The 27,741-nt window shown below is 43.5% G+C and overlaps 1 protein-coding gene across 2 annotated transcripts in view; it reads right to left on the bottom strand.

Moving 5' to 3' along the window:
- The window catches only part of AMBP (alpha-1-microglobulin/bikunin precursor), a 41,030-nt gene extending 24,770 nt beyond the window's left edge, over window positions 1–16,260 (bottom strand). Inside the window, exons 1-6 of one of the 2 annotated variants that reach the window (XM_029613986.1) lie at window positions 16,110–16,260; window positions 14,201–14,343; window positions 13,288–13,364; window positions 10,052–10,165; window positions 5,072–5,173; window positions 1,695–1,732 (exon numbers count right to left, since the gene is read on the bottom strand). In XM_029613986.1, coding sequence (XP_029469846.1) covers window positions 1,695–1,732; window positions 5,072–5,173; window positions 10,052–10,165; window positions 13,288–13,364; window positions 14,201–14,316 — 447 coding nt within the window. In that variant the 5' untranslated portion in view covers window positions 14,317–14,343; window positions 16,110–16,260. Of the gene's footprint in view, window positions 1–1,694; window positions 1,733–5,071; window positions 5,174–10,051; window positions 10,166–13,287; window positions 13,365–14,200; window positions 14,344–15,841; window positions 16,067–16,109 lie in introns of those variants that run through there. The other variant, XM_029613985.1, reaches the window with a different exon arrangement.
- Between the last annotated feature and the right edge of the window lie 11,481 nt (window positions 16,261–27,741).

Here is a 27,741-nt window from a genome sequence, read left to right as displayed (position 1 = left end):
GGATGGATCAGGGGTGACTTGATGCAGGAGAGTTCCAGTTTTTGCCTTTTTGTGAAGATTTGCCTTGAGTTTTTGTCACCCTTCCTACCCTAAAGTGGGAAACACCAAAAGAGCTGTTTGCTTCCTGCTGCCTGGACCTTTCATCTAAAAGATCCTATGTGTTGTCCGGAGAAAAGAACTGTGAGGAAGATCTTTTAGTTCCACTCAGAGGCCCCCTGAGGAGAAGAGGAACTAGTGGGGATTGTGCAAAGTTTGAGACCCTGAATTTTGTCTGCCAGTATTTCTGGAAGGGGATTTTCTGCACATAAATAGGATACTCCTGTCCATCTGGGAAACCTTGCCTTTCCATGCCTTGGAGGGTGAATTATTTCCCTGGCCCAGCAGTTACTGAGAGATATTTGCACAGATAAAGAAAGTTGTAGAACTATGATAAACTGTTTGCGCCGAGAACTGGTGCATACAACTGCTACAGTAAAATTTCTTGGACACCCAACTCGCACATCCAGAGTATTTTGTTGGCACACTCATCCATCCCACTGAAAGTGAAGTGAGACCTCCCCAAGAAAGAGAAATTGAGAACCCACACCTTGGGCCTTGGACGTGGATCCCTCCCTCCCATCATAATTACCCAACACCCCAGGGCTGTAGAACAGAGAGAAAGAGAAAAGAGCTGGTCCCAGGGCCCCGTGTGATCCCTGCCTTCTAGGCCCAACCACCAGAACAAGGGGCTACATATGCATTTATAGAAGACCAACTGGCATGCCTGCTTATTCTATGGCACCAAGGCACAGGGTGACCAGAGCAGACCACACTCGTGACTGAGTCTGCTTCAGCCTGTCCCTTGTGAGATGCAACCTCATAGTCACCCTGCTTGGGCAGCACACACATAAAGCCATCGCTGTCGTGTCTCCAGGCTCTTAGAACAGGAATAACTTGAATTCAAACTGCGAGTGAACACAATGGTATTTCAGCAAATGCTTTTATAAAACGACTGAGAAAAACCAAACCTTGCCATTTGTCGGTCAGCTTCATGGGGGATATTTTCAAAAAGCCTGCCTAGGTGCACAACTACGTGGGCGCTTTTAATGCAGCACTTTAAACAGGTCTCTTCCCTTGGAAAAGTGGCAGCCACAAAGCACGTTGCAGCTGCTGTTTTTTGCGGGTGACTGAAACGTGCACTTGAAAACCGCGTGTATGCAGGTCATTTCACTCCTCTGACCTAAACATGCCCACGGGGATGACTCTTTTTAATGCGGCTAATGCTCCATGCACTACAGAATTCGTATGTTGTAGCCACCTTTGAAGAGGGTACATTTCTGTTGTGCTGTTTCACCTGGGTAAAATTGCTTTCCATGTGACTCAGCCTCAAAATCCTCTAGAGGGGAATTTTCAAAGGGATTTGAGCGGGTAGAAAAGCCCTGTAGTTCAAAACGACCCTCCCCTCAGCAGGTAAGAGTACAGCCACTGTATTTGGATAGAAGTTTCTTTTTATTGCTGCATGTTACTTTAATCCAATCACGGTTAGTACACCGCACGCTTTCAGAGCCTTTCAAGAAACCCAAAGCACAGGGCACAGGCCCCAGATAGGAAGGTTATAAGGGCACCTAGGGGTTTGTTTGGTGAGGAAAGATGACCAAAGATTTGCCAGGATTAGTTTACAGAAGGTTTTCTTACAAAATCTTGATCTGACTCACCTTGGGTGAATCTTGAGTTTCCTCAGGAACACATTCACCTGTGTCAGAGGACAGAAAAAAGCATGAGAAACAGAACTCTTAAGTGCTCAGAGTTGTTTTGTGTGTGTGTGTGTGTGTGTGTGTTGTGTGTGTGTTGTGTGTTGTGTGTGTGTTGTGTGTTGTGTGTGTGTGTGTAATTCTAGATGTTTTGTAACATATTTTCAAGTTTCCCAAGTTATGGCACATGTGTGGAACCTGGGGGCTTTTGTTTCAGGTTAAGGTTTGAATTTTTCTTGGACAGACCTCCGGCACACGGTGCTCCCAGAACAAACAGGACGGTTGCTTATATAAAGGACAGCTTTCAAAGCTTTTTCTGCAGGTGAAACAACTGTTTGCCTGCAGAAAAAGATCCACTGATAATTGAGGCCCAACCACCCCCCAATACGGGTAAAAGTACTTTTACCAGTGAAAGAAAAGAGGTGGGGCAAGGGCGGGAGTAGGAGAGAAGGCATAGGACCTTCATTGTGAAAGCTCTGCGCATACTTTCGGCAGCTAAGACTGAGCACCTGCTTCAAAACTGGCGCAAATCTATGCGCCAAGATTGGAGGCCCATTCCCACGACTGCTGCATTTTTTTTTAAGGAAAACACTATAAGGGGTATGAAAGCCCCACCGTACCTTCTCCACAGGGTTTCAAAATTGGTCCCCACGATCTTTAAGTGATGCTGACACAAGGCAAGCCTTGACCAGGCACTGGCAGTAGACGAGCTCTCCCAGCTACTCCCATCCACAGGTGCCCACCCCCAAACACAGCCAATATCAGCGCCAGAACCTGGCAGGCAGGAGGAATTCAGAAATCTTTCCTCTCAGTCCTACATCAGTGTTTATGGTAGGTGAACAATTTGGGGGGGGGGGGGGGAGGTGTTTTATATAATAAATTAAGTGCCAGAAAACAAAAATGTGCTGCTTAGTATAAGAAGGTCCAGATGTTACTGCTGCTCTGAACTGGAGTAAATATATACAGAATGAAGGACCCTGGGAAGCAAATAAAAGCCACATTTTATGCAGGTAAATAATGATTAATCCACTTAACCTGGCCGTCTGAGAATTGTCCTCCCTCACTATGGCTAACGGTATGGGCAACGTCCCACAATGCGCACATTTTTAGCCACATTTAGGGGAGGTGTTTCCAGGGGTAGGTTTTGGGTGGGATTGGAAAATAATGCACATAGAGGGCAATTTTATAACAGCATGCAAACTTCAGCCCTAATTTTCAAAGAGGACTTAATGCGTGCAAGTCTGCTTTGAAAATTTGAAGGATCATGGGCACATTTTACGCCTGCTAGAAAGCAGGCAACAATGTCCACCTGGGCATTTATGCTTGTACTTTTGAAAATCAAAAGTATGCGTGTAAACGATTTCCCGGACCCTTCTTTGCAGTAGGCGTAAAAGTGCTTTAATATGTAGAACCCCGTTGTAATTGTCAAAAGCCCATTTACACCTCTAAAGGCTTTTGAAAATTACCTTCACAGGTTGCACTTTCATGTCTACCTGCATTTGTATTCCTTTACAAAATCTACATGCATAAAAAGCAAGAACAAAAATCTGTGTGTACTTTCTCTTTGAAACTTGGTACAGCGTTCTCAGGTAAAACGTACCAGCGGACCTTGCCCCAAAGCAGACAGACTGAAAATTTCTCCCTCATAGCTGTGTCTGTGTATGTGGAGGGGGGCGGCAGAAGTGATTAACCTCTAATGAGTTGGTTTTGGGAATGGGGATTGGAATTGTCAATGAACTATCTGCCTCTTCTGCACTTCATTTTTTTTTCCAAAACATGCCAAATTGATGTTTGCCTGTCATGCATTCAGAAAACCCCAAATGTGGTGCTTTCTCCTGCTGTTTTGGGCCTTCACTTGAGGGTGAATTAACCCCCTCAGAGTCCTTTTTTTCTGTTTTACTGTGAGCAGAACAGATCTAGAGATGTTTATGGGTTTCCATGTGTGCTTTGCCTTGCAGATGGATTCTGATCTCTTGGCATTCAGATGTCTTTACATATTTAATCTTTTTTTAACTGTTTGAATCTATTTTTGATGTTTACTGTGCCATTATCTCTTGTTAAGATTTAATGACCTTTGGAGTGAGGAAACTCACACAAAGATGAGATTTGTGCAATGTTCTCTCAACCTAGCTTGATGTTACCCAGGTAGAGAGTCCATTAAGCTAGGTTGAGAGAACATTGCACAAATCTCATCTTTGTGTGAGTTTCCTCACTCCGAAGGTCATCAAATCTTCACAAGAGAGCACTATTCTGTTCGTACGTCTTACTTTGAATGTCAAAGTGGCCCCTAACCCCTACACTAATACCTAAACCTCACCTCGAGTGACTAGGTAGGCCTCATATAGAAGTATAAATACCTACCTAGTATAATGGTATTACAGTTAGTCTCTCTCTCTCAATTTTGCCGGCGTGGGTTCTCCAGCCTGCTGATAGCCACGGGCTCGGAAACCGGATGCCAGCAAAATTGAGCATCCGGTTTTCGGCCCGACAGCCGCCGGCCCATTTAAAAAATTTTTTTCTTTTTTTTTTCTTTTTTTTACTCTTCGGGACCTCCGACTCAATATCGCCATGATATTAAGTCAGAGGATGCACAGAAAAGCAGTTTTTACTGCTTTTCTGTGCACTTTCCCAATGCCGGCAGAAACTAGCGCCTACCTTTGGGTAGGCGCTAATTTCTTAAAGTAAAATGTGCGGCTTGGCTGCACATTTTACTTTCTGTATTGCGCGGGCATACCTAATAGGGCCCTCAACATGCATTTGCATGTTGAGGGCGCTATTAGGTGCTGCGGGTTGGACGCACGTTTTCCGCCTCTTACTGAATAAGGGGTAAGGGAAAACGCGCGTCCAAGGGCAGGTTAACAGTGCGCTCCGTCGGAGTGCACTGTACTGTATCGGCCTGTAAGATTGTACACTTTGCAATAAACTGCCTATTACCATAAAACACACCCCTTTTCCTATCACATGCAATATTTAGTTCATTTTGGTACATCCAGGCCTTAGTTGGAAAGAAGACTGTAAATTCTATAAATAAAATAAAGAAATGCTAACAGTGCTCAGTCTCCACACTTCTCAGCTGCTATATTTTATTAAATCAGCAGAGTAGGCCTTTTTAAGTTGGATCCTTTGCAGGCTGTGATTTTTCTTTACAGAATCAATGCAAGCATTATCCAAAAATAATGCAGTATATAAACTGTTCACCATCTAGCCAAAAAAAAAAAAATGTACTGAGTGACATAGCAAAAGAAGTACACAGAAAAAAAAAAAGTGCTTTAAACCAAAACTGCCCATGCATTTGAGACACAGAAATATGAGATTTTACTTAATGTAATAAAGCTGGTTACCATTGTTTATCAGGATGAAAATGGAGTCTTCAGGAATGCCCTGGTCCAAGGCAAACTGTCGGAACTCTGCAATCAGACCCTGTCGCAGCTCTGGACTCCGTCCTGGGAGAATCACAAGCAAAAAAGTATTTAGAGAAGAGATGCACTTTGGAAGCCCAGAGTCCCTGGATCTCATGATCTGTCTACACTTCCACATTCTAGTACAGGGGTGGCCAACTCCAGTCCTTGAGAGCCACTAACAGGCTAGGTTTTCAGGATATCCACAATGAATATACATGAAATAGATTTGCATGCACTCCCTCCATTGTTTGTGGCTCTCCAGGACCAGAGTTAGCTACCTGTACTAGTACTTTTAACAGAATACAGAGAGCACACTGATGGCCAGGACTCATTCCTGGACCTTCCGGAGGAAGTGATGAAGACCAAAACTGTGAAGGACTTCAAAGGGGCGTGGGATAAACAGTGTGGATCCATAAAGTCTAGAGGATGTGAATGAAGAGTGGGTGGCTCACGGGAACGATGGCTACTACCTGGTGATAATACCCTTATTCAATAAACATACACACGGTTAATGCAACTCCAACATTGTTCTAAGCTTCAGCGGCAATGAGGAAATGTGGAAAAAAGGATTTGCATTCACAACGTTAACAAAACAGAATACTTAGCCAAAAATAGGGATCTCGCAACACCCAAAACCGACATGGGCCATGTTTTGACTGTAAAAAGTCTTCTTCAGGGGGAACAGATCTTTATCTTTTCTTTAATAATGGCAAAATATTCATAGATCCGGGACGGAATCAAACATCTCTCAAGATCTCGACATGGCATTTAAACGTCTCGGGCAGACTAAAAATAGAACATAAGCCCTATAAGTTAGATGTAAAACAGTAGTAAGACAGTCCAAGACAGAATTTGAGAAGAAGCTTGCCATGAAGCAAAAACTAATAATAAAAACTTTTACAAGTACATTCAAAGTATTTCGGAGACCTTGTGGAAGGAGGATAACCAACAGGACACTGTGATATCAGGGTGCAAATAAAATTGGCAAATAAAATTGGTGGAAGGATGGCACTATATGTTAAGAATGGCATACAGTCAAGCAAGATAAATTTTTTGCAGGAAACAAACTGCATTCTTGAATTCTTATGGGTAGAAATTCCAAGGTTAAAATGGAAAACTATAATGGTGGTGTTGTGACCTCGACGGAAATGTGGACCTTTGGCCTGTGTTGGGGTTAACACTACCTGGGAGGAAGACCTGCCGCAGGTTCCCAATGACAGGAGGTGAGGCTGATGGAAGACAGGGGCCGGCTGGAGCTTTACCAATACCAATCCCATTCCTGGCGGGTTTAGCCTTTGGGTGCCGGGACTGGCTTGACTTAGGTGGGCCCCTGTACAGAGGTTCTGACGAAGTACTGGAGGCAGGTTCCACGATGGGGTGGCCAGGAGGGCGGAAGTCCTGGTCTGAGGTTCTGGGGAAGCAGCAAGCAAACAGTGAGAGGTCCGATCCGAAGCCCTGGGCAGGCGGCAAGCAAGCAGAGAGTGGTCCGATCCGTAGTCTTGGGCAGGCGGCAAGCAAGCAGAAAGAGATCCGGTCCGAGGGGAGAAGGAGCGACGGGCGAGGAACTGGGAGCTGGAAAAAGAGCGGAAGGCGGGAGCAGAAGGCACGAACAGAAGCAGATCCAGGAGCAAAGGGCAGGAACTGACTAAGGAACACACCAGAACCACCACACAAGGCAGGAGACTCGTTGCCAAGTCAGGGAGGTGAAGGAGAAGCAAGCCTAAATAGGCCAAGCGTAGTGACGATGTCCTGTGGGGCCCGCAGGGTTTTCCTGCCACTGGCCTTTAAGGGGAGGCCATAGTCACGTGCGCCTAGAGGGAGGACCTGAGAGGCAGGGAGGCCGGTGGAGTCCCGTGCCCCGATGGGGGACCGGCACCGACGGAACGGATGCAGGACTGTAGGAGGAAGGAGCAGGGGATCCGGGGATGAGCCGGCCGGCGGCGTGAGGTAGGAGACCGCGGGGAGCAGGGCCGGTGCGGCCAGAGTGGGCGGTAAGTGTAACAAAAATGTATTCTATATATTAAAAAAGATAAAAGGAAAACCAAACAACAATATTTAATAATAAGGTGAAAGTGGCAATTAAAGCCAAAAGGGCATCTTTCCAAAAATAGAAAGCAGACCCAAATGAGGAAAAATAGGGGACAGCATAAGCACAGGCAAGTTAGATGTAAAAAAATAATGAAGCAGGCTAAAAGAGAATTTGAAAATAAGCTTGCTACAATAGAGGAAAAAACAAGTAATAAGAACTTTTTAAAGTACATTCAAAGCAAAAAAAATTCTTTCAGGATTTTGCTGTTGCCATGTGCTGCAGAGCTCTAGTAGCCATGTTGGTTCTTTAGAAAACGACTCCTTGCAGGTTGTGATACATCTCACTGGACAATAGGAAGGTGGAGAGGCAAAATTTTTGTTTGGTTCATTCATTCATTTTGTAGGTCACCTTCATTTGTTTCATTAGTTTCAAACAAAAAAAAAATTGTATTTATTCATTCGATTTGTTTCCCATTAAAGTCAATGGAGGAAGCAATGCAGCCTATTTTGAGCTTCAAATTGGGGTTTTCTAATTGGTTTTAATGCAACTTGTGGGTAGACAACATCAGAAGGGAGAAGAGAACTCCAAGGCACCGTAAAGGGAAAAGAATACCAGAAGTGGCAGGAGTTCATCAAGACACTTTCAGACGACCAAAGCAGAAGTGAGTGTGAAAAATACGCCAAGGCTTCAAAAGAGGGCATTGATAACTGTGGCATGACCCCCTAAATGCAGCAAAAAAGACGTAAAGTGGCACTAAGACTGCGTGAACACCTTAAGGCACCATGAAGGTGGTACAAGGTAGAAAAGGTGCAGGAAAAAAGCTCACGTACTGACAGAGGAAGATGTGGCACAGTAAATGAGCAGTCAAGGCTTCTCTGAGTGCTTTTATTTACAATGCACATGAAATAGCTTATCTGCATACCTTCAGCAGTGTTCACAACAAGTACCTGCAATGTTCACATACAGGGTTCACCATAGGACAGCAATGTGACAGGAGCCACACAGAGGCCTTCTCCTGGAGACCTGAGCCTGGCCTGTCTGCTCCCACCTGAGTCCCTGCTCTTATTCTTACTCTGAGGGCTCTCTGTCTCTCCGGGTTTTTAAGGTGGACCAGGATAGTTGCCTAGTCCTGAACAGGTTAAGGAGGGGTTTTAGGGCCACTCCTTCACAGGGCAAAGCAGCACAAAGAGTGGCGTGAAGACCCCAAAGTACCATGAAAGGTGCAAAGCAACCGCCCACAGTGGCAAGAACACCCCAAGGTATAGAGTCTGGGGCTCAGCAGCAAGCCAGAATGGCAGTAAGAACCCCAATGGGTAAAGTCTGTAATATGGCAAGAAAGCAGAGAGGCAGAAAGACATCCAAGTGTAATGTCAGGGGCATGGCATCTAGGCAGTGTGGCTGCAAGATTCCCAAGGTGTAGCATCAGGGGCCTGGATGGCAGCAAGAGCCTTAAGGTATTGTGTCAGGAGCAGGGCAGCAAGGCATAGTGGCAGCAAGATGCCCAAGGTATGTAGTGTTAGAAGTAAAGAAACAAGGCAGAGTGGCAGCTAGAACCTCAAGGTATAGAATCTGTGGTATAGCAAAAAGGCTGAATGATTACAAGACCCCTGAGGTGGTAGCAACACGTAGTGGCACCCTTCATTCATTTCGGAGGTCCATGAATGAAACAAAAATGGTCTCATTTGTTGCATTTTACCCATTTGTTTCAAACAAATGCACATCCGTATTGAACATTATAAAGACCGCATGAAAATAGTGAGCTTTTGAGCTCACAGAGATCTCTTCTTCAGATGTGCTATTAGCTTACACCATATGCACAATTGCGACAGTCTGAACAGGAACCTCTAGAGGGTGCCAAAGTATTATCCAAACACAAGACGAGATCCATTTGCATACATGCTCATACAGGGCCGCCCTGTGCGAAAAATTCCCTGAGTGCTTACTGCTTGGGTGCTGTACACCGAAGCAGCCATGGGCCACTGTGAGCCATACCCTCTTTGAGTGTTGAATGTGGCCGAGCTTTAGAAAACCTTTCATCCCCTTCACACCTGGGCTCAGAAGCATTACAGTAGACACCAAGGCCAGCCTTAAAATGGTGTGACTGTCCCAGGAACTCCTGTACAGGGGTGGACATAGAGATAGAAAGGATAGTGGCTGCTCCAGGATCTGGATCCACACCAGCCCTGTATGATTTTAGCCTAATGTGAGGAGCAGGAGTGGTGGTGCTACAGTCAAGTAGATCCTGTCATGCTGAGCAGCCCTAGCAGGCTGCCCATGCTTTATCACCCCAGACAGGCGATTAGTTAGGTTTTAATAAACTAAACTAAATTGTAGTAAACAAAAGAAATGGTGGTATGCCTGGTGGGGCCAACAATGTGAGAAACAGACATGGCACTGTCTGGTGGGGCTTTTCGGGCTTTGGCCACTGATACAAAGAACAGGAACATTGCTGCTGGCTCCACAGAATCTCTCTTAAGCAAAGCTTTAGTTTCCCTCACTTTAGCTCTGGCAGGTCACAGGTGCTACTGGGCATTTGTTTCTACAGAGCTGTCTGCAGTACTCACTTTTCCCCCTCAGTGTTACTAGACTTGCAGAGGAAGGATTAAAGGGGTCCCATTGGCTGTTAAAAAGTCACTGTGTAAAGCTGAGACTTATTGAGTTGCCAACACGTCACAGCTCTATGAAGTTAAGCTGCATCTGCTCAACCTCATGACCAAATTCCCTCACACCTTCAGGCACAGCATCAGGAAACTTAGGGAGCCTTTTGCAAGAGCTGACAACCGTAGATGATATCCTTAGGGCAGAAGCAGAATGCAGATTTTTTTTTTTTTTAGCCGAGTCAGTTTTCCCCTCACCCCCCATCATTAGTAGGAGGGAAAGTCTAGAGTTACCATAAAGTTTCATTGTTGTGGTTGTCTCTGCGTTCTTTGTTTTCCGCATCAGAATGATGGCGTACTCATTGTAATTGGTGTACAGCACATAGGACTCAATGGTCATGCCCCATCCTAGAGATAAGAACAAAGTTTAGATATACATGTTAGGACATCACATTAGGAGATATTCTTCCAAAGAGCACAAAAGGTTCCATGTAGATTTTTCTTAAATATATTTCCTGAGGGTCTAGCTCTATGCAAATTTCATGTGCTGGTCACAATGTCACCTGGTGCTGCAAAAGGTTTGTTTGTTCAGTGGTCTTAATGCAAATTTGTGCATGGGTGTGTTTATTCTAAATCAAAACGTGATCCAAAAAATACTGAATGAAAATATTTTTAACCATACAATATAACATTCACCTGTGCAGTTACTTATTCCTTAACCTGTTATATTTATTTACTGGACATTCATACACCAGGAATACTCAAATGTATAGACCATACATTTTTAATCATCATTCTTTTTTTAAAATTTTAAACTTCTCTTTAAAATTTATGAAAAGTATACATTGATTTCTTTCCTTAATTGAGTCTGTCACTTAAGGAAAGTAATTAAATGCAATCATTTTTTAAAACAGTCATTATTTAAAAATTGAAGTTTAAAATGTGGGTGTGGTCACTGAGAAGAAAGTAAATAGGGGTAGATTGTAAAAAGTGCGCGCGCACGTCCATGTGCATACACTTCCCAGCGCGCATACATGGATGCACCAATTTTATAACATGCGCGTGCCGGCGCGTACATGTTATAAAATCCCATGGCTGCAAGCATAGGGGGGGCCCAGTTTTGTACGATTACGCACGGCGATGCAATTGGGCTTCCCCAAGTTCCCTCCCAGTCCACTCCAATTAAGGAGCGGACTGGGAGGGAACTTCCCTACCCCTCTACACATAATTCCTCCTTCTTCCCCTCTTCCCCTCTTCCCCTCTCCTCCCCACCCCCTAAACCCTGACGCCTACCTTTCTTTTTTTTTGTTTTATTGCTTACTGCTCCGTTGGAGCAGATGCAACTTACGCCTCCAGCCCGACCCCTCCTCTCTTCCCGGACCACCTCTTTCTCTGGGCCTGGCACTTCTGTGCATGATGGGGGTTACACACTTGTAGCCGGGCCCCTTGAAAATGCGCGTGGCGCATGCAAGGCCTGGCCACTCACGTAACCCCCGTTTTTTTTTTACAAACGTGGCCATTTTAAAATTCGGCCAATAATGTACACTTTTCATAATTTTTTTTTAAAGTTACAAATTTAAAAAAGGGATGATGATAAAAAAAATATATGGATTATTTGCTATTTTAGTAAATAATCCCTCTTACCCTTGCTAATCCATGACAATTTTAGTATATCTGAAATCAAACGTTCCCAGGTATAGAGAGTGAGGATTTTTTAATCCTTATTAGTTATAATTTTGGGGTTTTTTTAAATGTGTCTGTTGTTCTGAAGTATTTTATTACTGTTTGAAATATTTTTAAACATTTTTACATGAGTTTAATTATTGGATGTTATTTTATTCATCGCTGTATTGAAATATGTATATTTTTATTAGTATGGTTGTATTATTACTGATGTTTTATATTTCTTGATTTTATTGTTAGATGTTTTATGAGGAATGATAAATATTTCTGGTTTTCCACTGTTGCACTGCATACAGAATCTGATTTCTTGCATATTCCAATTCAGTTTTTGTCTACACATTTCTGTTCATACTGCATGGTCTCTTTATTTTGTATTTGTTGAGGGTCTGCCTGTGTTTTCCATGACTGACTGAGATGACATATTCTTCTAATGTGTAGTTTCTGTGTAGGGATCTATAGCAGCTTGGCTAGTTCTGTTTTTTTAACCAATGTATTGGTATTTTAGGGCCTGATGTAATATTTGTAGTGTTGTATTTTCATGTTTAATTGCTGGCAGTTAATGTTGTTTTGGCATTGTAGGTTCACTAAATTGAAATTATAATGGCTTTCTGAGGGCCAAGCCTACACCCAGTACGCATTATATTAGGCCTAATACCATATGGGTTTCAAGTGTTGTTTTTGTTTTTTTGCAAGGTTTTCTGATTGGCACTACAACAGTGCATGTAAATGTAATATGAATTTGTTGTAAGTGATGTTTTTACCTCAGAAGACTGTACCTTGAATGTCCTTTTTTCGTGTAAAATCTGTTGTTATATACATGTTAATTTTTTATTGTGTGTGGAAGGGGCAGGGGAAGGGAGTAAGGCTATAAGGTTCACCAAGGATGCCTAATACTTTTGCACCTGCCCTGAGATTGTGGATTACACTGCAAAATCCCAACCATAATCCATGTATTTCCTGTTGGGTGAGGTTCAGTGGATCATCATCCAAGAACAGCTACAAAGGAGGCTATAAATTTGAGGGATAAATAAAAATGAAATCCCTAGTTTGATTAGGGACTTGTGGTTTTTAGCACAAATTAGCTGAATTGTTTCTGCTTGATGTTTGAATTGATAAAACCAGGACTAACTTGTATGTTTCTTATGACATGGAGCTAAGAGGTGCACTTGCTCGTGGATAAGGACTTAGAGAAATAACACACCTAACATGCTCGCTGCACTTCTAGGGTGCCTAGCAAAGCTTTATTATGCCTAGACATTTCCTATACACACTGAAGGATTTGCTAGGAATATTTGCTGCATGTGACAAAACTATAGTGTGAATGGGCATTTTGTATTTCACCTGACAATTTCCTCCTGCTCCATTTGGGCTTCCACCACAGTTGCATTCAGGGCTGGGATCTGGCTCCAGAAGCCTTCATTCACAACTACCTGGGGATTTTTTCCCAACTATTTTATATCTCCTCCCAACTAACTTTCGTCCAGTTATTGCAGGAGCAGTCCTTGGCCACAGGCCATGCCCCTGGGCTCTGGCACTAGGTGTCACCATTGTGCAGTGCCTGACTCCCTCCCCCCACTCAGCAGGCTGTGTGCAGCATTCTCAACTCCAGCTGGCCTGAGGAATGGAAGACCTCTGCCGGGAATCAAATTCACGTGCCTCCCGCACGTCAGAGCCGAACCAACAGGCTGACTGAAAATGGATATCATTTTAATTTCATTTTGTTCATAAAATTTACATACCAACTTACCGTGTCCCTGACCAAGGTGATATACAAGCAGTGAAAAACATAGCAGAATGCCAAGATCAACGATTAAAAAACAAAAACAAAAAACAACTTGCAAACTTACTGGGGCTATAATAGATGAACTTCCCAGGAATGTCAGTTATTTGGTATGCACCATGAACTCGAGTACACTTGTCTTCCCTAGAGAGGAGAAATGAGTTAGTTGTGCTTATGTGTGCTATCTGCCACCTGCTTTAATGCGGCGCATGGCCAGGTATTCCCTGTGGCCACCTAATGCACTTGTTTCCTTTGTGCACATTCACACTTTGGATAGTGGATGGGAAGAGTGGTGTAGCAGCTTCTACTGGGTTTTAGTCCTATTTTTCCTCTAACAATTGGAACAACAAATCCATAGATGTCATAGAGTAAAACCAGGACTGGCTTAGCTTATCTAGATGGCACGGAGCCAGGTGAGGGACAGGTAAGGTGAAGATCTTTTCAGCTGCTGCAGAAGCTTCCAGATTTATCTCACCACATTTTGGCTGCTATTACAACTACAGTTCAAGTCTCCACTGTATAGATGTGGGGTTTGGTCAATGTGCTTTGGAAATCACTTTTTTAATATCCATGATAACAAATCACTTAAAAATGACAGTGGAGTGGTATAGGCACGGCAGTGACTAAAATTTGGACAGCATATTTTAAGATTCCCATTATGAAATAGTTTGAACCCTTACAGGTTTTATTGTGAGCTGAATACGTTAGAAGTTCTTAGTTATACATTTTTGGTTAATAAAAAGACCCAAAAAAACCCCCCTCAAGTTAAAATGGTTCAAACAAGCCTGGTGAAAGCCAGGAAGCTAAAGAAGAACCCTTGTGCATGTTTAAAGGAGGTTTATCATTCATCTGTAGGAAAAGATTCATATAGATGGACAGTGGGTCTTAAATGCAATGGGTTTCGCTGTATTCCTTTGCACACGTGGCTCCTGTTTGCAGGCAAGTTATGTTGCCATATTTGTTTTGCATTTAGAACTCACCTGATTCTGGTGCTGGAGGTGCTGATCGTGTCACTCGTTTCCCCCACTCCAAGAACCAGCGTTCCCATGTTGAATTTATCTTTGAATTGCTTCAACCATTTGCAGTTCGAGCCCATGGCAATGTCATACCATTTTCCATAGATCTAAGGCAAAGGAAACTCCGCTGTTAATAAACATCCTCTGCATTCAGAACAGGAAAACACCACCTCTTCTTATGAATGAATCTCTTCCTGTCTTTTTTACTTATCCCATGCAGAAAGGGATTTTTAAGCTCTCAAGAGAGAGAAATGTAGGGGAGAAGAGAGATATTTCAACATTCCTAACAATACACATTGGAGTTGGGGAACCTTTATGAGAGAGGGAATTGGAAGATGATCAGTTTTGGCAAAAATGAAACCTGATTTGCTGTAAGTTGCAATACCTTCCTGCTAGACCAAGGTGAAAATCTTCATCATTACTATTGATTTGGTCCAATTAAAAGCATCACAACTTACAAAGAATTCAATTTTTTTTAGGACCATATGATTGCTAGTACTTAGCAGACCAAAATAAGATGGAGTCTCCCCTCTAGGGGAAGGGTTGTTTGCTCTGTTTTTTTTTTTTGTCACCAGTTTCATTTATTAACCTTTATTTCTGTGCATTCTGTGTCACCAGTCAGTGATGAGGTATGCAACAGAATTCATGGATTAATAGGAGCTGTGATGTGAATGCGTCTGCTATGGCGTCTAGAACTGGATTGAGACCACTACCCCCCACTGCCATGTGGAGGAACCTGGATTTGATTTCCAGTTCAGAGCTCCCACTCCCCAGGTCGATCAAGGCTGGGAATGTTGCAGAGGCAGTGATCATGGATCCCAGCAAGAGAGAAGAGAGTCATAGTCAATGGCAACACCAGGGGCCTGGGTTAGGACTCATGAGTGCAGGGTTCTGGAAGGAGTCCTAATGCTCAGCCCCCAGCCACCCAGCTGAAGACTGTCACTTCAATGACTGGGAGGGAATATAAACAATGGAATAGTCCCCAGGTTGCTGCAAATGAAGGCTCAGAGTGCCAGAACCTAGCTCTGGTTCCAATTGATCTGAAAACCCAAAGGAGAAGGAGGAAACTGCTGAGTCAAAAAATATGTATTGCTATTATTTAATTTTTGTAGCATATAGTATACTTACATTAAGAAGGCGTACATTCAAAAAATGGTAGCAGATATTTTTCTGAAGCTAAAGACAAATTTCATAGAATGTCAAATTATGGAGCTTGTGTTAGTGCTTATTCAGGGCATATGAATTTCCCTGCTTAACCCCCATTTAAGGTGCCATGGCGATTTTTCATATCTGCGGAGCAGACAGAGGCTTGGTTTAATGTCTCATCTTAAGGACAGCACCTTCAGCCTAGTGCTTCTTATCACATGCAGTTATATTCGTTCAATACTGGCTCCGAGGGAAGAGTGCTGCTTCCTAAGCACTGTCTGGTCCCATTCCTCTTAGCTTCTGAGATCTCACAGGGCCAGTGCTCAAGGTAGCAAAGCTATTGTGATGTGATTGCACAGGATCATCAGGCCATTTGTTAGGGTCTTACCAATCCATCAGATTTTAATAAGGACTTTTGAGGCAATTGTATAACATTTTATAAAACTGGAAGATTATTACCTGTGGAAGGTCAAAGTTCTCTTGAGTTTGAATGTCCTCCTGCACTTGGACTGGATTTGCATGGCCTGATTTCAGGATTACCGCAAGAAGAAGAGCCCAGTGTATCTTCATGATTTCTTAATTCCTAAACTGTTAAATCTCTCTCTCTCACACAGAGAATATGAAGGCAACCTCTCTCCTCCTGTGACAAAAATGAACTAGCTCTGAGCTCTGCTTGTTGCCACAGGTGAATGACCCTGTGGGCATAGTGTATTTGAGTATTACTTACCCAGCTCAATCAACAGGCAGGTGTATTGCTTGATCTTCTCCATCAGTTTGAGTTTTTTTTCAAACTGCAAGAGTTCATAGTCTGTTGATCCTCTAATGCTGAGAGATTACAGGACAGGCCCAAACACAGATGGTAATGCATACTGCATGCCCACATAGCTCAAAGGGATTTATTCACCCAAATTCGGGACTTAGAAACATCTAGAGTAAGAAGTTATTCATCAAGTTCAGGTAATAAAAACAATTGCAAAGCATGTTACCCTCTTCCCTCCTAAAATCAAACCCAAATAAAAACTGCAGTTCAGACTCTATGTGGTAATGTAATACCCTTTTACATGCCCTTTTTCAGAAAGAATAGACCGATCTCCTTAGCTGTAGGGAAACTTTAATTCGCTGTACAGTTTGATAAAGTGAGTTTACAATGCTCATTGCCGAAGATAAGATCTCCTTAACTATAAGCTGTGCAGCATTAAGAAAAATATTTTTGGTGCCATTTCTTTCATTTAAGCACTTCTGGTATTTCATTAACTTTCCTTACTAGGGAGACACTGCTGCATGATAGAATGTGTTCACACTCAGAGGTAACCCCGCGGCTGTAATACAGTATTTTTTGTTATACATTTTTTGTAACACTATTTTTGTTGACCATTTAATAATGAATCTGTTTATTTAACAGCAACACTCACCTGGTTTGGTGATACACATGAGTATATATTTTTTTTTTCCAAAATAGTTTTTATTGGGAAGAAACATCGACAGACATTTAGTCTCGCTTAGCAGCAGGAGCAAGCAATATACAGAGCTAGCAATACAATCCAAAAATATCTAATACGCAGCTTCAACAACATAACATCGGTCGCATCTCTGTCCCAACACCTTTTACCATTTTATCCTCTCCAATCTTCCCCCCACAGAACCCACCAACACCTGTAGTCCATTCATCACCATTCGAACCTCATGCCACTCATACTGCCACAGGCTCTCCCCCCACCCCGACCATCCTCCATTCCTTACCTCCCCCCCTCTACAGAGACCAGGGATTACATCCAACCAGGATCATATCCACCAGCACGTAATCCTTCCTGCACAGCCCCTGGTAACAGGCATGCGCAGGCCTGCCAACAAGCTTGGTGCAGTTTATCAGGTTTTCGTTTGCCCAGCACAAAGTCCATTCGTTCAAGGTGGAGAAGTGAAGCCATTCTTTGAGACCAGGCCAAGATAGACGGGGACAAATCTGGAGCTGCCCAATCAGCAAGTATGGTATGACAGGCCACTAGGACGGCCACTCTGATAAATTTGTCTTTCGAGCGACAGACTTCAGTAGAACAAACCTGTGGGCTAGACAGCAGAAACTGCCCAGTCGCAGGTACTGGGACGGCAGTGCACTTTAAAATGACATCCGATACTGATCCCCAAAAAGCAGTCAGAGATGAGCAGCGAAAAAGTCGATGCAAGAGCGTGCCCTCATCTATTCTGCATTTTATACAAAGAGGGGAGTCCGTGCACCCCACTTGGAAAATGAAAAGCGTACACTACGCCCTTAAGAGCCCAAAGTTGATATAGAGCACTACAATCTCTGCCCGGCACAAAGCTCACATTTCCCAAAAATGGCATCAACATCGAGATTATCCCTGGCTGGCCACCCTAAAACCGTAGCCACTGCCAGGCACGAATACAGGGGTGGAGCAGATTCTGGGGAAGGCCAGCACTCGGCGCGCACGCTCATTCGTTTGAATAACGCTCAGTGGCGACCAGGGGGCGGTCATCTGATTTAATAAGCCAGGCCCGCAGTATTGGTAAGTATCCGTAAGCCACTCCCCCATGAAGCACAGCTGACAGGCAGCATTATAGAGCCAAAAATCTGGCAAGCCATAACCCCCCCGCTCCCTGGAGCACGCCAGCGTGGCATAGTTAAGGCATGCCCTCCTTCCCCTCCACAAAACTTTTTGGATCGCGGCACACAGCTCCTAAGGTCTGCTTTCTTCAGCCAGCAAGGGATCATATGCAGGACATAAAGTACCTTAGGGACTATCACCATTTTGATAAGTGCACATCTGCCGAACAATGACAACGGTAGAGGCCCCCAAGCCTCCAATTGTGTTTGTATCTTGTCTAAAACTGTGTGAATATTAAGATCATATAATCTCCCCAAGTTCCTAGGAATCCATATCCCAAGATATTTTAACTTATCAGAGGCCCACTTGAGAGGAAAGGGGCCATTCCATGTGTGCTGCAGCCAGGGTTCCAGCGCCAAAGTCTCTGACTTTGCAAAGTTAATTTTGAGACCTGCCACCCTCTGAAACTGACCAAACAGTTCTATAATTATAGGTATGCTGGTGCGGGGCCGGCCCACAAAAAGCAGAATGTCATTGGCAAACATTGCTAACTTAAGGGGATGATTGTCTTCACTAATACCCCACACCAGATGATCCCCGTGCAGCCGGATAGCTAAGGGTTCGAGAGCCAGGATAAAGAGTAGTGGGGAGAGAGGACAGCCTTGTCGAACCCCACGGTGTAGGGCAAAGGAAGGAGTCGGAACTTCATTCACCAGGACACTGGCACTAGGATTACTATACAACAGTTCAAGCCACTGCAAAAACGCCCCTGAGATCCCATACCAACGTAAAGCCCAAAACAAATACTCCCACGACAGAGAGTCAAACGCCTTTTCAGTGTCTAGACTAAGGATCGCTGCTTCCTCTTCTGAATGGTAACTAAGAGATGCGATCAGGCGCACATTGCGTACCCCTTGACGACCCCGCACAAATCCCGTCTGATCCCCATGAATAAGAGAGGGAAGAAGGCCACCCAACCTCGCCACCAGGATAGCTGCTAATAGTTTGATCTCAACATTGAGTAAGGAAATTGGCCTGTAAGAGCCAACTTCCAGTGGGTCCTTGCCCAGCTTTGGCAGTACCACTATAATCAAGTGATTTAAAACAGCAGACAACGAGTTAATGTCTAGCAATTCGTTGTAGAATTTGTGGAGAGGAAACAGTAAAGAAAATTTCAGAATTTTATAGAACTCTGAACCCAATCCATCCTGACTCACTACTGCCATTGCCTTAACGTACTCTTGTTCCCCTACCCCCTACCCCCTCCTCTCCTTTCCCCTCCTCGCTCCCTCCCTCCCTACTCTCCCTGCCCCTGCATTTAATACTGTAAATAAATTCATATGTTAAGTTCATAAGTGCACATGCCTCCTTAACATTCTGATGCATACCTAAACTTAACATGGATAATCAAAGTCCATTTCGTTCTACAAAGTTGTATCCCTGCTCGTTGACTCTCTCTCCTTGTACTTTCATATTTTACCCAGTATCGTATATTATCCAATTACTCTCCAGTTAGCCCTCTATCCTCGTTCATTGTAATTTCCTTTCTCAGTTACTTGTGAACCGACATGATGTGTCCTACGAATGCCGGTATATAAAAAGTGTTAAATAAATACTTTCCTTTTGTATGGCCTCATGTACCTCCTGTTCGCTAACCAGAACATTTAGGGTCGTCAATTGCTCTGGAGAGAGTCGTAGCCAGGGGAGTTGTTGGAACAGGGCTTCAGTAGTCCCCGGGTCTTGAGGTTTCTCCGCATATAACTGCTGATAAAATTCGAGAAATCTATCAGAAATATCCCCTTGGGCGGTTCAATGGTAACCGTGGCGATCCCGAATACCCACAACTGCTCTCCCATGATCTCGAGGCCGCACTAAATTAGCCAAGAGTTTGCTGGCGTGGTTACCATACTTATACAACTAGTATTGATAATACCTAAGGGTTTTAGATGCCCGCTGGTGAAGGAGACAATTCTGAGCTTCCCACACCTGGTCAGTTTGGCCCTTAGTTTCTAGGGTCATATCAGCCACATGTCTCTGTTGTGCATCTTTGAGAACCTTCATGAGCCTCACTATTTCAGCATTACATTGGCGATTAGTCTTAGCTACATAAGCAATGATTTCCCCACGCATGACCACTTTCCCGGCCTCCCATAACAGAGCCACCAAAGTGTCCGGGGTAGCATTAAGTGTCACCTATTCCGCCCAACAGCACTGTAGATGGGTGTGAAAATCTTTGCTTAGGCAGAGATCGGGATGCATGCGCCAAGAAAAAGGAGGCCTCGGGCCCTGCCCACATTTCAAAAGAATAGTAACAGGAGCGTGATCTGATAAGGACATGACTCCCTATGTTTGCCTCCTCCACTCTGGAAAACCATTTATCCGAGACCAATAAATAGTCCAGACGAGAATACGTCTGATGGGGATGAGAGAAAAAGGTAAAATCAAGATCTTCCAGATGCAGGACATGCCACACATCCATGAGTTGCATTTCAGTACATAAAAAGTTTACCCCCAAGTGTTGATCAGTGGCAGTGGTGGGCTTAGATGGTTTACAATCAAGCTGCTTATTAGCCACCACGCTAAAATCAACTCCCTTTCCTTTACAGATTTGGGCAGGCCGATGATCCTGATATTATTTCGCCGGCCCTGGTCCTCCAAATCCTCAAACTTGGCCATTAACTCCCGCTGGGTGTCCTGGAGAGCGGCCACGTGGCGCTCTGACTCCGCCAAGCGATTGCTATGATCCCACAAGACAAGTTCATCCACTCTTTTAGTTTGGCCCTTCAAAGCTGATTTGATGTCCTCCATAGAGGCTTGGATTTTAGTGAGGTGAAGATCCAAAGCCGCCGTGACGCTCTGAGAGATCTGGAGCAGAGCATCTGTGGAAAGAGAGTCCAGCACTTTCGTGCCTGCAGGAGCTTCTGGCGTTGTGGTGGCAGTAGAGTGGGGATGGCAAACTATGTTTTTACGAGCATTTCTCTGTCGCATTGCCAGCTCATCGCAAGTACAACGGGGGCCCCTGGGGCACCGAGGGACCAAAGCGCGAGGTGCAAGGGCACTCAGCCGGCGCTGCCCAAGATAGATTCTGTAGTCAGGGGAGCAGAACCTCAGGACACAATTCTCCAGCTATCGCCGCTGTCCCGTCAGCGTCCGAGACCCCAGTGAACCCGTGCGCAAGATCTTGTTCCGCCGGAATTGGGCACCGAGACACTGCTCCAGATGAAGGTGAGGGAGAGGGAGGCAAATAGCAGTTTTGTCCAAGAGTAGGCCAGCCAAACTCTTTCCCGATCCCCAGGCTCTTCAGTCTGCACAGCGTGCTAATAGAAGGGACTTACTGAGATGGCCGCCATCTTGGCCATGCGGGACGTGCACCATTTGCCTCCTGCCACGATACTGAGCGCTGGTAATGCATCAAAGGCCCCAGATGTCAACACCAAGTTGGGGAGGGCCTCCCTGATGAAATCGCCGCCAAATTGCCGGCTTAAGCCTGCGGAGAGTGGGGGTTGGTCGGCAGGCTGGCCGTCATCTTGAGCCCGTAGCGCCATGCAAATCCTGCTCCTGCTGCAGCCACTATCATCTGCCTTCCCCGAGGCGCCAAAGTCCCGTTGCCGGAGACCCTGACCGCTCTGAAGACTTCCCAGGCAAAAGGGTGCAAAAACTGCCGCTGCTACATGGGGCTATCGGGGGAAACCGGTAGGGGAGCCGCGGAGCTCAAATATCCTCCATCCTTGCCGGTGACGTCATCGCCCGACAATCCTCACATGAGTATATTTATAACCATTGGTCATTATGATATACTACAGTTTAAGTAGGTCGTCTTCAAAGTATTTTTCCATCATTTTTTCATTGTTTATTACTCACGCCTTTCCAAGATTTATATAACAGTCACGCTACTTTAATATATCTTGGAGTATTGGCTGAAAAGTATATATATTTACATATTCATTCATTGTTTGATGCCACATTCATGTTTGAGATTCCCTATACTTCTACAATGCTCCATGCCAGAGTTACTTGTGTCCAGCGAAGTGATATACAATTGTTTTGGAGGCAGTCCCGGTGTTTGAACACTTGCGTTGTTTTGTAATTTTAATTTTGCAATCATATGCAATATCTAAATATTTGTACATTAATACACAGAGAGCTATATCCATTAATTAATTTTTCTGATTTATTGGTTTATAAATGCGTTTTCCATATCCTCGTGAGGTTTGTGTTTCTATGACAGAAAAATTTATTGCATACAGAGATACTTATGAGTACTAACAATCATTGCTTAACCCGATATAGTATAATTTTAGGTAGGTATTTGTTTGCCATCCCTTTTAAATGAATTATCTATTCATATTTATATTTATTTCTTTTTCTTTTTCTTCTTAAATCAAAGCATGCTTGCATCTAATAATTTATTAATCATGTATTGAGTTTATAATAGTATTACATGTATTATAAACAATAGGGGGAGTTAATCAGTTACTAGAATATATCTTTGTTTATTTTGTGTTTATGCTTATGTTTGTAATTTTATTTTGATCATTTTTATATTTTTAAATTTTATTATCATATATTTATATTTTTTTATCTGTTCTGTATGTATCATATATTTCTATGCTCATCTATAATGTATTTATGATTTGTGATTATACATTTTAAAATTATATTATATAATTTTTAATTATTATTTCAAAATTTTTAGGTATGTCTAATTGATACATTATTTCATATGTTTTTCAGCCCCTGATGCAACCTAGTTATATGTGTGAAACTCAGCCTGAGTCAAGCAAATGTGACTTTTTCCTGTAGTATTGGGAATGTGTATTTTTACTTTATGAAATTGCCCAGCAAATTAAAGTTTCCCTACATCTAAGGAGATTGGTCTAGCCTTTCTGTTGTTTGCTTACTGGCTTTTTTAGACCATCATCCGGTTTGCTTTCTGGGACCTTCATTTCATGTAATACATTGTCCTTGTTATCTTTCCCACAGAGACTTTCTTAGGAACATATAGAACTGGGTAGAGGAAATACATTGTGCATGCTCCCACTGTGATGTCAGTTGGAATCGGTGGTAATTTTCTAAAAAAAAAAAAAAAAAAAAAGTACCAGATCAGGACCAGCAGCAGCCTCCATCTACCACCCCAGTCGCAATGGGACAAAAGGAAAGAAGCTCAAAAAGGTTCCAGGCTGGTGACCTGGTAGAAAATTACCACTGGCTGGAAGTGAAGATAAGAGCCAAAAATGCTTGCCTACACTTCAGTCCACTCACTGAATCATTTTAACAGGCTCAAGAAGCAATGGAAAGAAGGGAAATGTAAATGAAATTTAGAAAGCTCTTATTCCAGGTTGAAAAATAGTCATGGTTAGAAGGCAGTTAAACTGAATGTTATAGCGAAGTTAGGGAAAGCTCACATGTATACTGAATAAAAATAATGATAAATACAATTTTATCCTATTTTCATATTTTGCCTCAACTTCACTGGCTTATTAGCAGCACTATACCAAGAAGGAAGACATTGTTTACAAATAACATATGCTTGCTTTTACTAGTCTGACGCCAGTTTCTACCATACCTTTCCTAATACATGATGCCTTGACCACTCAAAGTGGATTATACAAAGCAACATTATACAGGAAGGATAGAAGGATGGGGAAAGGGATGTTCATGTCTTACACAATCAAGCCATCCTCAGTCATCCATATCCATGATCTGAAATACATATAAGAAGGTCAAAAACTGCAGTCTCAACAGACCCTGAGTGTGAAATCAGAAAGTGTAGGAGTAGAGAAGGTGTTTGGCACATGGTTTAAACTCAGCTCCTGAGCCCTCATGGTTCATGCTTCTTCAGGATCTCTCTTTCAGAGAGAGAGGTTCCTTGGGGATGGTCTCTCCAGGGGAAGAGGACTACCTGTCCTGCTTCCTGTCCTAGAAATGTGACTGGGAGTTAAGGTTGGGGTGCCTAGGCCTTCTAGATGAGGAAGACATCTTGGAATTTAAAAGTAATTCTTTAGATATCCTGAAGATCCAAATAAGAGGTCAAGAAGAGGGGAGTTAGCCACAATACTCCTTAACTATCTGTGAGAATTCTTCAGAGTATTAGAGAAGGAAGATCTGTTTTTGTGTGGAATCAGAGAGAAGACTGCTTTACAGGGAGAAGGTTCCTAGAGTTGCTATCTGAGGAAGGCATCCGTCATTGTCTACTGGATTCCAGACAACAGCATCAAGCTGTGCAGATATTACCAGGGGAAGTGCCCAGGCAGGGGTTTCCTGACTAAGCGGACCTACTGGCAGGGATGTGCAGAGTTGCTAATGATTGAGAATGCAATGTCTAATGGAGTTTCTGCATTGATTGTGCACTGAACAGATGTGTACCCACTGTAATTATTACATGCAATCAAGTTACCAGTAAAAACATTTTATTTGCAATGGTAGTGAGTGTTGCCTTTACTAGATTGTTGCAGAGGATATCCAGAAAAACACTAAAAGCATTGAAAGACTTGCCTTTTTCCCTCCTGTGCAGGAAGAACCTGGGAGCATTGGAGCTGTAATGGCCCGTGATTCTGTTGCCAAGAAGACGTTGGGACAGTTGATGCCAACACAATTCAGAAGAGCATAACTACAGTGTAGACTAGCACATTTCATCTCATGCTCAAGCCAACTAGCTAAGGACAATGCTTCCACTCTTGATAACTGTTAGGTAGGGCCAGATTCACCGTCATTACATTCATATGCCATGATGGTGAGGTCCCCTCAGGACATGCTATCCCTGAATCATTTGTCTGTAACAGCTTTTTGGACCAAGCAGGAGTGTCCTGTTGGACCTGCCCCTTAAAGGCCCAGAGTTGAGTCAGTGGAAGTTCATTATTCCAGATCCCATCCACCACTCTACACCTTTTAGGGAGAAGGCCTGACAGGACACTGCTGCTCAGCCCTAGTGGTGCTTACTGGAAAGGGCTACCAGAACAGAGAAAAAAATATCCCTTTTACAGCAATGTCCCCTAGGTGGGCCCTACTTGAAAGAATGGAAAATCTAGATTTGCTGTTAAGAGTTAGCTATACATGTCAAGATATTTAAAAAGCCCAAGACTGCATATCTCTGTTCAACTTGTTCTTGACAATAGAGGAGGTATCATTAGACTGCAGGATAGCAGATGTTATTCCACTTCCTAAAGGTAGAACATGCCAGGAAACTGCAGACCCATCAATTTGAAGTCAGTAGTGGGCATAAGAAGTGCCATGCTGGGTCAGACCAAGGTCCATTGAGCTCAGCATTCTGTCTTTAACAGTGGCTAGTTGGGTCACAAGCATGATAAGGAATGGCTTCCCCAAGTCTACTTGGCTAATAACTGTTAATTGACTTTCCTTCAGGAACTTTTCCAATCCATGGTCAAGGTATGTTAGCTACCTTGACCATGTCCTCTGGCAGCAGATTCCATAGCTTGATTGCATGCTGAGTGAAAAACTTCTTCCTACAATTTATTTAAGTCTACTGGTTGCTAGTTTTATGAAGTGTCCCCTAGTCCTAATGTTATTTGAAAGGGTAATTAACCATTCCCTATGAGACCCTCTCTTGGTTTGGGAGTCCCTAATGCAGGGGTCACAACAAGACTCAGGCCAATTTCACTGTCCTGGACCTCTAATCTGACCCTGGGTGCCAGGATTCCAGCAGCGGGAGGAGGACCAAGCCTCCGGGGCCCTAGGTTGTATAGATGGTCTTTTTCATACAGTCTCTTAAGCTCTCCATTCCTCACTTTCACATTCCCAATTGGTACTAACTTAGGTCATTTTCTTCAACAAATTTTCAAGAAGGAGGTAATGAAACCATGCAGTAGCCTGGGAAGGGGGTACAAACAAAAAATATTTACTGCAACTTAAAAAATAATATCCATGCAAGAATGGCAAAAATCATCATCATGAACAAAAGAATGATAAATCCCAATATTACAGTCTTTCTATGCATCTCCAAACTTGAATCAGTATTCTTTTCCAGTGATGGGGTAGGATGGTGAAGGCCAAAACAATTCCTCCCCTCAAAAATAGGAAAAACTGCAATCAGTTCTCTTCGACCCAATACATATCTTTCGGAGCACTGCAAGTCCACATGACTGGTAGACAGACATACAGTCTCAATCCTGTTCCTTCCAGAAAGGAGGCTTCCTTTCCAGGCTAGCCAGATCACAAAAATAACAGGCCCAACTTTCTGTAAGACAAACAACTCTCCTCTTTGCATCAACATGAAAACCCCCTTCTGGTCTGTGAGTGTTGGGTGTTATCCCAACTTGTAGGCTGTGGGGTCCACTGGGATCACCAGCAAATAACTCCAGTCCTCCTAGCTAAAACCAAAACTACAGCCAAACACCTCCTGAGCATGCTCAATCCAGTTTATATAGGGCATCTCAGCCAATCACTGCACAAGGGCACAAGAGGAAGTTCTTAGGGATGATCTAAAAAGGCAGACCCATTCCTCAAATGGAACTCGAATCTGTTTAGTATTTCTCCATAAGGAAGCTTTTCCATCCCCTTTATCATTTTTATTGGTCTCTATACCTTTTCTATGACTGCTATATCTTTTTTGAGATGGAGTGATCAGAACTGCACACAATACTCAAGGTACTGTCCCACCATGGATCTATACAAAAACATTATGATATTCTCAGTTTTTTCCTAACATTGTATTTGCACTTTTGATCGCTGTCATATACTGAGCCGAGGATTTTAAGATATTGTCCACAAGCATTCTGAACTCCTTTTCCTGGTTAATGATATCTCTGAAAACATTTCAAAAGTAAAAAATAGTGCAGCACCTTGAAGTTAGTATATTACAGGATACCAGGTAGCATGGCTTCTGAAAGGGAAGAGCCTGTCAGACAAACTTTATTGAGTTCTTTAATGAGTTGAAAATGATGAATCAGGAAAGTGCAGTAGATGTTTCCTGTCTGGATTTTAGTGAGGATTTTGACACTGTTTTGCATAGAAAACTGGTAAGCAAACTGGATGGTATGGGAGTGGACAAAGTTGGTAATTAGGTGAGAAACTGGCTCAGCAACAGAAAGGAGAATGTCATGATGAATGGAGTCCACTGTGAAGAAGCTAAAGTGACTATTGGGTATCTCAGAGCTCTGTGCTAGCACTAATTCTTTTCAATATCTTTTCTAAAATATATACGTGTACTTTTATAAAATAGGTATAACCCTCTTACATGACTACCTTTGCTCTCTTCCTGACTGCGAGCCCACAGTTTTGTCCATCTGAGCTAATCTTCTTAAGTGGCTCTTACTAACTCTAACTGCTAATATACAGGCCGATACAGTACAGTGCGCTCCAACGGAGCACACTGTTAGCCTGCTATTGGACGCGCGTTTTCCCTTACCCCTTATTCAGTAAGGGGAGGAAAACGCGCGTCCAACCCGTGGCACCTAATAGCGCCCTCAACATGCAAATGCATGTTGAGGGCCCTATTAGGTATGCGCGCGGGATACAGAAAGTAAAATGTGCAGCCAAGCCGCACATTTTACTTTCAGAAATTAGCGCCGACCCAAAGGTCGGCACTAATTTCTTCCAGTACGGGAAGTAAAAACTGCTTTTCTGTGCACCCTCCGACTTAATATCATAGCGATATTAAGTTGGAGGTCCCGAAGAGTAAAAAAAGTAAAAAAAAAAAAAATTTGAATTCGGCCCGCGGCTGTCGGGCCGAAAACTGGATGCTCAATTTTGCCGGCGTCCGGTTTCCGAGCCCGTGGCTGTCAGCGGGCTTGAGAACCGACGCCGGCAAAATTGAGCGTCGGCTGTCAAACCCGCTGACAG

The sequence above is a fragment of the Rhinatrema bivittatum genome, chromosome 8 (assembly GCF_901001135.1).
Source record: "Rhinatrema bivittatum chromosome 8, aRhiBiv1.1, whole genome shotgun sequence".
NCBI lineage: Eukaryota > Metazoa > Chordata > Amphibia > Gymnophiona > Rhinatrematidae > Rhinatrema > Rhinatrema bivittatum.
Note: the sequence above shows the minus strand (reverse complement) of the source record. Positions and strands in the feature narration are given on the sequence as shown.